The sequence below is a fragment of the Peromyscus californicus genome, unplaced genomic scaffold (assembly GCF_007827085.1).
Source record: "Peromyscus californicus insignis strain IS unplaced genomic scaffold, ASM782708v3 Scaffold_5__1_contigs__length_169319896, whole genome shotgun sequence".
Taxonomy (NCBI): domain Eukaryota; kingdom Metazoa; phylum Chordata; class Mammalia; order Rodentia; family Cricetidae; genus Peromyscus; species Peromyscus californicus.
Genome location: NW_026294573.1, coordinates 39,604,189 through 39,616,782, shown reverse-complemented (window position 1 = coordinate 39,616,782; position 12,594 = coordinate 39,604,189). Strand labels below are relative to the sequence as shown.

At 37.3% G+C, this 12,594-nt stretch overlaps 1 protein-coding gene across 1 annotated transcript; it reads left to right on the top strand.

The window, feature by feature from the left end:
- The first annotated feature begins 918 nt into the window (after positions 1-918).
- Positions 919-5,126, top strand: LOC128096971 (selection and upkeep of intraepithelial T-cells protein 7-like). The gene is made up of 3 exons (XM_052717187.1): positions 919-989; positions 4,141-4,490; positions 4,819-5,126. Exons 1-3 carry the CDS (start codon positions 919-921, stop codon positions 5,124-5,126), a joined length of 729 nt encoding a protein of 242 aa, XP_052573147.1.
- The last annotated feature ends 7,468 nt before the right edge of the window (positions 5,127-12,594 follow it).

Genomic DNA, 12,594 nt, shown 5'->3' with positions numbered 1-12,594 from the left:
TCTAATTTAGGGAAAAAAGCAAGTCAAATAATGCTAAGTTTTAATATCTGCCGTCTTGAAGGCTTTTATGTATATGTATATGCATATGCATATATATATATATATAAAATTTAACAATTTGCTTGCAAGTTGTAAGTGTGATTAATCTTATTACAAGTGTATGTGGCATCCTTCAGTGTCTTTCCAAGATTAGTAAATCTTAACTTTTGTTTCTTTATTTTTCCCAAATTTCAATTTAAGAAATTGCTCTTGATGTTTTTTCTTATAGGTTTGAAAAAGTCATTAGTGTGTAATTCATGCAGACCTTTTCTTTTGTAAAGTTATGTCTTTGTTTTCAATTATCACAACATAGTCACAAAACATTTTCACATTTTAAAGTATAAAAGTTATCAGTAAAATAATTAATTAACAAGTTTTAGCACTGTTCCACTGATTAAAAATAATATATACAATTGTTAACAAATGACATTAGTTCATTCACAATTTGATCTCAATATACTTTTTTAATCCCTTGGATTAAAAATATTTTTTTCTTACATTTCATTCACATTTACACATGCATGCTTTTATACTGTTTGTTTTTATTCCCTAAATCCATTAACTTGCTTCAAATATTTTTCTTCCACTCTTTGTTAAATATAACTGCTGGGGGTACTGCTCACTTTGAAAGTTTGGTCAAAAGGTTAAAGGAACCACAGAGTGTGAACTAGAGGGATAAAGGAACTGAGAAGTCTTCCTCTGATCAGAACCATGTATGACATGGACAATCTCTTTTATTTTTCTAACACTGAGATTTATTCTTAATGGAAACTTAAGGTTGTCTCTTTTTAAAATTATGAATCAATTTTGTGTATCTAGACAATCTATACTTCATATCTCATTGTTTCTTACCGTGTTCTATTGTCCTTTTCAGATATAATGAAGTCTGTATACTCCTGTTTTTCTGGGTATCATGTGTGTTTCACTTTCCTGCAAGTGATAACATCAGCATCAACTTCCCGTAAGAACACTTTCTTTTTTTCTTATCCATTGCAATTATGAAAAGGATGCAAAATAGACTTCTACTGTCCAGTTTGTTATTGAAAGAGGTTAACAGAATTATTTCTTTGCAATATCAAGTAAAAAAAGTCAAAAAGTTGTCAGCAACTCTCCTTAGATTCAAGGAATGAAATTTACAGAGTGTACTACTGTCCCACAAGGTACAGAACCAGAAAGGAGCAGAAATCTACCAGGTTGGAATTTCTGAGGAGAGAAGAAAGTTCTGAGAAAATAAGAGGTAAAGCAGAAAAATATAAGCTGAAGCCCCTGAGTTACTAGAGTCACAATGTAGAATGGTTTGAACCAGAACCACCACATAAGCCCCATCATTGGTAGGCACTGGGTGGTGCCTTTTACTTTCTACATTTCTACCAGTTTCTTGTTGTGAGAATGGAGAAATGGAGAAAGTAACCACTCTGAAATAGGTTCACATTAATTAGTTCTGCCATCAAGATGAACTGTTTTCTCACTGCATTACTGTTGAGTTTCATGACCTGACTGAACTGACCTGGGAGAAGGAAGGGTAATACTGAGCTCAAGTCACCTCTTTTTATCTTGTCCCACTTAGGAGACAGAGACATTGAGAACCCCTCAAGAAGGTCACAACTCAAAGGCACAGGCTCACTAAAAGGCTGAATCCAAATCATAAAACTGCAGAATGCTTACTCGTTCTCCCCCACACACATTAGCACTACATCACTAAAACATGACATCTGGGTACATTAACTGTAGTGTATTCGACTTCTAACAAAAATTTCCAAGACACACTGAGAATCAAAGCCAGAATCCATAATGACAGAACAAGTAAAACCACACAGATAATCTGGAATTGTCAGCCTAGAAATTTAATAGGTCATAATTAATATTGTAAATGATCTAAGTGCAAAAATGGAAAATAAGAAAGAACAAATGGATACTATAAGAATATCTAGAAATTCTTATAAAGTAATGAAAGGAAATCTGATAGATACAAAACACCATAGCAGAAATAAGGAATTCTTTTATGAGCTCAAGAGTAGACTGAAGGGAGGAAACTTGAGAAAAAAATGTGACCTTGAGTATTAATCATAGAAATGTATAAAGAGAAGAAAGCCTAAAACAATTGCAGAGAAAATCAAAGAACTCTGAGACACTCTTAAAGATATAGTATGCAGACAATGGTAATACAAGGAGAAAAAAGGCAAAAAGGGAGCGTGGCACACACCATGCAACCATGACTAAAATTCCCCACATATCCAGGAAACTGGGAGAACACCAAACAGGGTAAGAGACAAAGCAAACTGAAAAAAATGCACCTCTGCACATAATAGTCAAAGTATAATGAAAATGGAAGATAAAATTTAAAATACCAGCAGTCACGGGGAGGAATCTGTCCATCCCTGCAAAATAAAAAGATAAAATTACCTTCAATTTTATAGAGACCATACAAGAAAGAAATAGATGAAGTAAAATATTTAATGCATGGAGGGGGAAACCCACACTAACTTAGGATTATATATCACAATAGATTAATTATCTTGCAAATGTAGAGAATAGATAGACATTATCATAGACAAACAAAAACAGAAGAGTCTTTGTGCTTAGTATCTCTGCCTTGAAAGATATGTTCAAGATTTGTCGGAGAGAAGGAAAATGGCAAACACAGTTAATCAAAATTATGTAAACATTAGGGAAGGAAAATGTGATAGTTAAAAAAGCCTTATTTTATTAAATGTTCTAACATAGGATGTGATTTTCAAAACACTAAAAGCATCTTATTTATCAATTATGAATTATGTAGCAAGGGAAAGAATGACAGTGCTAGGTGGAAAGATAGCAATTCCAGTTCTCCCCGTATACACAGTTGCTTTGGAATGCCCTCTTTCAAAAATAAAATAAAAATGATAAAAAAAAACTTGAAAACAATCTGGATGCTACCTCAGTTAGGAAATGGTAAAGTTTTAACTTTAGGAGAAGCTACAAATATAACTAAGCACCTCTTTGTCTACATTTATGTGACTAGAGGCAATAATAATAGATCAGAGCATAGTGCTCCAATCATTGGAAAATGGAGTTGGTTTTGTTCTTCCTAACTCTCAAAGGCTACCCATGCTGCCCTGGAGAACATGAACAACTTCTTATCAATAAATTAAGGGTTGTGAGGGGTAGTTGGTACTGTTGACTATAAATAACAATTATCCAAACCTTCAAATGAAGCTTTAGCTAATTACAAATTGATTTTGAAGTTTCTCCAATGACACACATGTGCTAAAGGGTTGTATAATTGTGAGATTCAATAATTGAGAATTGATGAGACTGGATTCATGATATTATGGCATTATGAGAGGGGAGAGAAGTAGGAGGTGGTGCATAGTTGGAGGAACTGGACAAGTGGAGAACACCATGGAAAGACCCTATCCTTGTCCTTTCTACTCTCTGTGCTTCCTAGCAACAAAAAAGACTGTGCTTCACATTCTCCACATCGACACTGTCTCAGCAGGGCTGAGAAACAGTGGAAAAACATACCATGAAGTGAAGCCTCTGCCACCATGAGTTAATATAGTATCTTCTCATTAAAACTATTTTTCTTAGGTATTTTGTCATAGGTGGTGTCACAGAAACCAATAAAAAGTCTTCAATAGATTCCAGAATTCCAAAATAGTTATGCCAGACCGATTTTTCCATACAGTTCTTTTTATTTTTTTTTAATTTTTTTTTTTTTTTTTTGGTTTTTCGAGACAGGGTTTCTCTGTGTAGCTTTGCGCCTTTCCTGGATCTCACGCTGTAGACCAGGCTGGCCTCGAACTCACAGAGATCCGCCTGCCTCTGCCTCCCGAGTGCTGGGATTAAAGGCGTGCGCCACCACCGCCCGGCTTCCATACAGTTCTTAAGTAATAAGACAGATCATTAGGAATTCCTACTTCACTAGAATCTATTTTAAAGATAAGAATGAGTTAACATTAGTTTTCAAAAAACATTGAAAGATGAAAAGAAATGTAATTAGAGTTGAATATTTAGATGAGCTAGGCCTTGTGGGTAGGATTTGATATGTTCTTCTCAGCACTGAATGGCAGCAAAGTCTTATTAATTTAAGATTTGTTTTCATTTTCAATTTTTCTCCACAGAGAATCTGATGGTGACTACTCCCACTAGACACTTGGTGGTTAGAGTAGGAGACCAGGCTGAGCTCAGCTGCCAGGTGTCCCCACCACGCAGTGTAGAGTATATGGAGGTGCGCTGGTTCAGGAGTGACAATTCCAAACTTGTTTATCAGTATGGAAGTGGCCATGGAGTCAATGGAGAAGCTGCACCTGAATACATGAATCGTACAGAGTTTGTGAAAGAGGCCATTGGGAAGGGCAAAGTGGCCCTCAGAATTCACAATATCAGCATTTCTGATGATGGACTTTACCAATGTTCATTTAATGATAGTGGCTTCAGTGATGTGACCAGCATGAACCTCAGTGTGGCAGGTAAGTTGTTTATGGAATATAGTATACCAGTGTCCTTGTGCCCAACAAACTGAAATACATGGAAATTATCTTGGTGTTATTTTATGGCTTTTTCATATTTCTAGGTTTTAAAATAGCTAACTAGTGATTACAAGTCACATATCTATCTCAAAAATACATATAGACACCACATAGCAATAAATTAGCCTAGCTTGAAAAGAAAGTATGGAAGTCAGTACACTCACGTTATTAGACTGTAGAGCATATGATTGTGACTCCTTTTTTCCCAACCTGACAGTCCAAACTCAGTATAATCACTGTACTTTTATGTCCTCATCATTTCCATCAGCATTTGGATTGAAGATGCAAATCCATGTTGAGAGTCCTGATGATGATGGATTCATTGTGGCGTGCTTGTCAGAAGGGTGGTTCCCACAGCCCCGAATGGAGTGGAGAGGCAGCCAAGGGGAGGTAGTTCCATATTCTTCAATATCACACTCACAGGATGGAGATAGATTTTTCCACATGAAGATGACTCTTATCCTCAGAAACCAGTCTCAGGAAAGTATCACATGCTGTGTTCTTAACCCTCTAACTGGTGAAGAGAAGCAAACAAATCTCATCCTAGCAAGTGAGTACTCTGTCATGAGGGATTAATTGTCAACTTGAAGCACAGAGAATAAAGCAGTGAACTAATCACTGTCAAAGGACTTATTGCATTGCAGAACATCCTTTGCCTATGCCTTTTTATCATTGATACTCATTTTGGTAAGACAGATGCTAAGTGTACAGTATGAGAGGAAAAGTGAACAGTGAAAATTTATAATTAAGCATATCTTAGAGTTCTAGAGACATTTAATGTTATCTCAATAAATGTTTTATACATGAGAAGTTTGACAAGATTCTATCTCAACATAAAAATGGTACTGATCATTTTGAACTTATATTCTGATCTTTGACAAAAATATAACCATACTCCATGGTTTTTTATGAATGCTAAATCATTAGGACACATTGATTACTGTCACGTGGTATTCAGTGCTAGAACTAGCATTTTCAATTCCTTCAAATTCAATACATTGAAATTGTTATGACAGTGAAGTGTATAACAACAACAGAGAGAGAGAGAGAGAGAGAGAGAGAGAGAGAGAGAGAGAGAGAGAGAGAGAACAGCAGTAAGAAAAATGTGTAAGTAAACTGCAGATTGTGTGATTATTTGTTCATTCCTCACTCCTAGAAGACATGATGGATGAATGAAAAAAATATCAGGAAAATGTTGTCATATGTTTAACAAAGCTACCCTGTGTGAACACTCATATGCAGAAATTAAGTTTCTCGTATGAACAGATTGTGTGTAGGTGGGAAGAGAAGGGTTTATACTCTTAGATACTAGTTCATGTTTTTCTACATTAACTAAAAGTACGGGTTTTCTCTCTCTTTTAAAAACTCTGCAGTACATGAGAATTATGGAATTGACTGAAAAGATGTGTTGCTGTGACTAGATAGGGCTCTCTAGCAATGGCTTGTGAATATCATAGTTCACAAGAATAAGTAGGAATCAGAAGTTATGAAGGATGGCACTTGAAAGGCTGAGACAGCATGATGATAGAATTTGAGCTCAGCTTGTGCTACATAATAAGACATGTCTCAAGTAGAAAGTAAGTAAGATACTACAAATATTTTTTAAAGTAGAGATGAAGGGATGTACTCATACACTAAAGAAATGGTGAAAGACAATCTTTGAAAAAAGAATGAATAATTCTAAGGTCATAGAACTGAGTTATGAAAGATGAATTTTCAGTCAATAGAGGGGACTTTTTGGAGTGAGTGAGCATATCTTAGAAAAAAGCTAATAAGCCTCTTGAGTGAAATAGCTGTAAAAACTTCAGGTGCCATATGAACTCACAGTGGCTGGGACTGTATGTGCAAGACACCCATCTTGCTCAAGCCATGCCCAAGCTCAAGCCACACAAAACCCTAATAAAGAGTGAAGGAAGTTCCCCTACCTGAGGAACTGTTGGCAACTGATAGCTGCTGAGAAGGGAGAGTTAACTTCTTTAATGGTGTTATTTGTGGTAGGTCAACCATGTTCTGGTGGAAGGTCCTAAGTCCAGGAGTACATAGGGAACACAAATTGGACTTAAAGAGTTTATTTTGAAAAGGGGGTATAAAATTGTGTGGGTAAAGAGGGATATTAATGTGGGAGAAGTTGGAGGAGCAAATTTTATCTCCACGATGAACTTTAGTGCTCAGACTTTCTCAGTAGTTGACACAAAATCAGGTCTACCAATGTGTAGTCCTGAGCCAGATCCAGGAAGTGGGAGAGGTAGGAAGGAAGAAAAGGAGAAAGGGAGGGGGGAGAGAGGAAGGAGGAAACAAAGGAGAAAAGAAAGGAATGAAGAAAAGAAAGAAAGAAGAAAGGGAGAGGGAGGAAGGAAGAAAGGAAGGGAGGGAGGGAGATGGGGTGGGAGGAAGATAAGGAGACAAGGAGGGAGGGAGGGAGATGGGATTGGAGGAAGATAGGGAGGGAAGAAGGGAGGAAGATGGTTAAGGATAGGAGGAGATGCAGAACCTGAAGGGGAAACCTGCTCTCCTAGCAGCAGCTTCCTGGTCTGGTGTGGCTCTTTGATATGTGTATTTTAAAGATGTTCTCTTCTTTTTTCAGATGCCCTGTTTAATGAGAACTGCATGAAAAAATTAATTTTTGGTTTCTTTACAACATCAATTTTTTTATCTTTATTTTACCTTTTAACTTTTATCTTCAAGATACAAGGTAACTGACCCATGAAGGATAGAATTATTAAGGGATTTTTTCCCTAACTTTATTCTAAAGTCACGTGTAGAGTTTAGTTAAAACTAAATGACATTCATTTCCCACTGCTATGCACAGCTTACTTCTTACTTTACAGATGTTGGATTTATACCTTTCAACTCTGAGATTTCCAAAGCAAATTTGGCTTTAGGGATGAAGGTCACTACCAATATTTCCTGGGCTTTTTCAGATCTACAGTTAATTGCTATATCCATTAAACATTACACAGTGAAACACTAAGAGGAGCACTAACTGAAACACTGAAAATTAAAGGATGTCATTCTTTTTGTAAGAAATATCACCTTCTGTCCCCTCAAACTGATGAGTGATTGATGCATGTGAGTCTTATTCTGGGGTAGATTTAATGTGATCACAAATTCCAGAATACAGTTGTTTGGAGACAATGTGTGTGTATACACATATGGTATAGTGTGTGTGTTTGTGCGTGTGTGTGTGTGTGTGTGTGTGTGTGTGTGTGTGTGTGTATGTGTGTGTGCATGTGGTATATGCACATCTGTGTGTGCAGGTGCTTGGACCTGTGCTTTCACTCTCAAAGACAAGAGATGATCTTTGGATTTCCTACTCTATCTCTATCAATTTTATTCTTTAAGAGAATGTCTTTCACTGAATCTAGAGCTAGGCTGGCAGCAAGAAAGCCCAAATGATCCACATTTTTCTGCCACACATAGTGCTGGAGTTATAGTTGCATATGCAGACACACCTAGCTTTAGGGTTTCTTTTATGTGGATCCTGGGATTAAAACTCAGGTCCTCATGATTGCACAGCAAATGTTTACCTCTGAGCCATCTCTCCAACCCCTCAATTATTTTTAATATTGCAGTTTCTTAAGGCTTAGTCTTGAATAAATTAATATGAAAAAGAGACATTTATATAAATCAATAACTCCTTTAAATTCTTCTCTTTCATTTTATGCAAACTAAATGTATGTACCATACTCTGTTATGATACAGGGATCCAGTAGCTAAAAGAACAATAATTATTTATAAGAACAACCTTTGGGGCTAGAGAGATATTTCAGAAGTTAAGAGCACTGGTTGGTCATCCAGGGGACCTGGGTTCAATTCCCAGCACCCACATGGTGCCTCACAACTGTCTGTAACTCCAGTTCCTGAAGATCTAACACCATTTTCTAGCCAGGATGGGATCATGCATACAAATGATGCACAGACATACATGTAGGCAAAACACTTACACACATAAAATTAAAGAAAGAGAACCGCTCTTTTCCAACTCACAAAACAATATTTATTATTTACTATAGAACAGAGTAAAGCTGCAATATGGAGACACAAGAATTCATAGGCTGAGTTCATAATAAAGCAGAGTGTAGCAACTAGATAACTCGCTAAGAAATCTGAGTCCAAAGTGATAGAAGGCTACAATTTAACATTGATTCAAAAATAATGTGACTCAAAGGAGAAGTTGAAATCTATTCACTCTATTAGTTTATCTAACACATAGACTCCTAATTAATAAATCATATTTAGAGGGTACTTCCTTTTGCCAAGAATTTTGATAATCACTTTATTGAGTTTATCTAAATTATTGCTAAAAGGTAGTTCTGTTACTGTCATCTTATTAGGGATGAGGATATAGTGGATTACACAGATTATAAAGGACATGGCCAAGATGGACCTACAGGTATGTTTGGCTCCAAATTTCATGCCATATTACTATGCTATTACTTTCAGTACTTGGTGTTATTTTAACTTTGGCACAGTGGCTATACCTTAATCTACTGCTATTTCAGCCAGCAATTGCGACTCCACAGTTACCAGCCTGATTCTCTGGCAGTGGCCTGACGGGAATGTTTTTCCTGCAGGCACTGGCTCTGTCGCTGCCGATAAAGATAGCTTTAACTAAATCTCTATAGTTCTATTTATAAATAAGTCTCAAGATTCAAAGGCTAAAATGTAATCATGCTGTCTCTGAGAGGTTGATTAGCAACTACCTAATCTTTTTTCCTTGGTGGTATCTCCCAAAAAGTGCATCCTTCTGTTCCACCAAAACCATCAAACAAGCAAACAAACAAACAAACAAACAAACAAACAATTCTTTCCTACTACTTCCAGTGCATCTCTCTATCTCTCCTGGATGCCCACTGAGGCTCTGTGATCACTTTCTGTCAATTAGTTGCTAACTCAGCCTCCTGACACAAGGTTAATTTTATTTAGTTAATGCAAATACAAACTTGGTGTTCACAGTGTGATCAAATACCCCAACAACTTGGTTTCAAGTTTCTTCTTTTGCATCTTCTATACTATGGAGATCACTTAGTCATTAAAATCGTCTATTGCAAGGTGATTGTGGGAAATTTATTCATTTTTGATATCAGATAATTTTTGCACGATATGTTCAATGGTGATTCTGGAAGCGCGCACACACACACACACACACACACACACACACACACACACACACACACACACACACAAGTTCTGGTTCCCTGCCTTCCAGAGATTAAAAGTCAAAACTGTGCTATCTTGTCTAAAATATATTTCTAGTTGCTTCAAAAATTTTGTTCATCTTTTTCTGGAAGATGACATAAACATTAACTATTCTATCGATAGATATTCAGTAATTTATAGAGAAATACTTGTGTACTGTTTGTTTAGCTTAGGAAGTGAGTCTCTGAGCTGGGTCCTCACAGGTCAAAGGTAAGAGTGTTTATTGACACTGATGAAAGGGCCAGTCATGTCTGTTCTCATAATCTGTGGAGGGAACTCAATCACTTCACTGCAGCTAATGCTGTTCTCATAGCTACTCTTGTCCAAGATTGAATCTGATGAAGATTCCTATGAGCCAAGCTATCTCCAGTCCCTACAGCTACTGATTTTGTGCTAGGTTAGGTAGTTAAGGTCTAAAAAGGAAGTTTCTCTTAGCTCTGGTGGTTTTAGAAATCTAATGGAGATGTCCTAGTCACAAAACAAGCCTGATGCTTCAGTTCTACTTAGAGATGATCATGAATGGGATAACGATGCCTATCTTTTCAGGTGGTTGTCTTTGGGCTGCTGTCTCATATACTCCTAAGCTCCTTTTATTAACTCTAACTCTTTCTGTTCTAGATTGTGAATCTAGATGTAAACCATGTTTCCATAAATTAGACATGATAATGATGGCCTTACAATTCCTGTGTTTCATAGTCTTCTCTATAACAATCCTTCTTAAGTATCTGCAATTGCGGAACAAAGGTAAATAGCATTAATGGTGATAGCATATCTTTAATTCTCTTGTTGTCCTAGATGTATGTCTCTTTGGAATTGTTTAGTTATGTGAAACTTATATCATCCCCAGGAGGATCTAACTAAAATTTCCAGTGTTTTCAGCTTGTTGGGGACCAGATCCTTCTGCTTTGCCACAAGAAGAAAGAAACATAGCTTCAGGAAATATTGTTGAATCAACTCTCATTCACTTTCAATATTTTCTCACTGTTTAATAATAAATATGCATATATGATTGTGGGTCAAAAATTTTAACAGTTTTTATAGTAGAGTCTGTACTGAAAATATATGAAATATGAAGAATTTCTATTTAATTTCAATAACGATATTTCACGTATATGCGATTTCATGAGGCTTTTTAAACTATGGAATCTTTCTATGACTCTATTAAGTATGAAATATGGTAACTATGTAGAAGTAGAGTCTGTGATGAGAAGAATAACACTAAATAAATATGATTTTGATGTTTGACAATATATTATTCTTTAAAAGCTTATAGGGGAAATGTGTATACAGAATTGTTAGCAGAAATCAGTGCAGAGCAAGATTGTGTATTAATATGCACATTTCTTCCAAATCACAAAAGAGAACTTCAGAGTCACAGTGGTCTCCAGAGGAGATTTCTTTCTTCTATTTTTTTTCATTTTCCAACCTCTTGATAAATAGGCTTTGGATCATAGAATCCAAAGACCTGTACACTTCTATGATTCCCATGAAAAATTCTTCCTTAGAATTTATAAAACTGAGAAATCAATTTTCCTATGCTTTTATCACCAAAGGCAAACAATTTGCATTTATATTCACAATCAAATACCCAGAAAGTAAAGCAACTAAGACCAAACTACTGTGAACACCTTTTCAAATATGTAGCCAAAAGTTTCTCTGGATCAATCTCTCCTGCTTGTGGTCCTATAGATACTTATAAAATAATCACCCCGAGCCGGGCGGTGGTGGCGCACGCCTTTAATCCCAGCACTCAGGAGGCAGAGCCAGGCGGATCTCTGTGAGTTCGAGGCCAGCCTGGACTACCAAGTGAGTTCCAGGTAAAGGCGCAAAGCTACACAGAGAAACCCTGTCTCGAAAAACCAAAAAAAAAAAAAAAAATCACCCAGAGGCTTAATATTAATTACAAGTTGTATGACCTATGACTCAGGTTTCTTGCTAGCTAGTTTTACAACTCAACCCATTCCTATCAATCCATGTTTTACCACGTGGCTTCGTGGCGTTACCTGTTCTCTCACATCTTGCTTCTCCTGGCTGCGGCTCACAGCATCTCCCCTGACTCTGCCTTTCTTCTCTTTCTATATCACTTGAATTTCCCATGTGGCTCAATCCTGCCCTGCCATAGGCCAATACAGCTTTATTTATTAACCCATGAGAGAAACACATATTCACAGCATACAGAAAGACATCCCACAACACAAGTAACTTCTTTTTTTTTTTTTTTTATTAATTTATTTTGCAATACAATTCAGTTCTACATATCAGCCACGGATTCCCTTGTTCTCCCCCCTCCCGTCCCCCTCACCTTCCCCCCAACCCCCCCCCCCCCCATTCCCATCTCCTCCAGGGCAAAGCCTTCCCCACAGACTGAGGTCAACCTGGTAGACTCAGTCCAGGTAGGTCTAGTCCCCTCCTCCCAGGCCGAGCCAAACAATCCTGCATAGGCCCAGGTTTCAAACAGCCAACTCATGCAATGAGCACAAGATCTGGTCCCACTGCCTGGATGCCTCCCAAACAGATCAAGCCAATCAACTGTCTCATCCATTCAGAGGGCCTGATTCAGTGGGGACCCCTCAGCCATTGGTTCATAGTTCATGTGTTTCCATTCATTTGGCTATTTGTCCCTGTGCTTTATCCAACCTTGGTCTCAACAATTCTCGCTCATATAAACCCTCCTCATTCTCGCTAATTGGACTCCCAGAGATCCTCCCGGGGCCTAGTCATGGATCTCTGCATCCAGATCCCTCAGTAGTTGGATGAGATTTCTAGCACAACAATTAGGGTGTTTGGCCATCCCATCACCAGAGTAGGTCAGTTCGGGCTGTCTCTCAACCACTGCCAGCAGTCT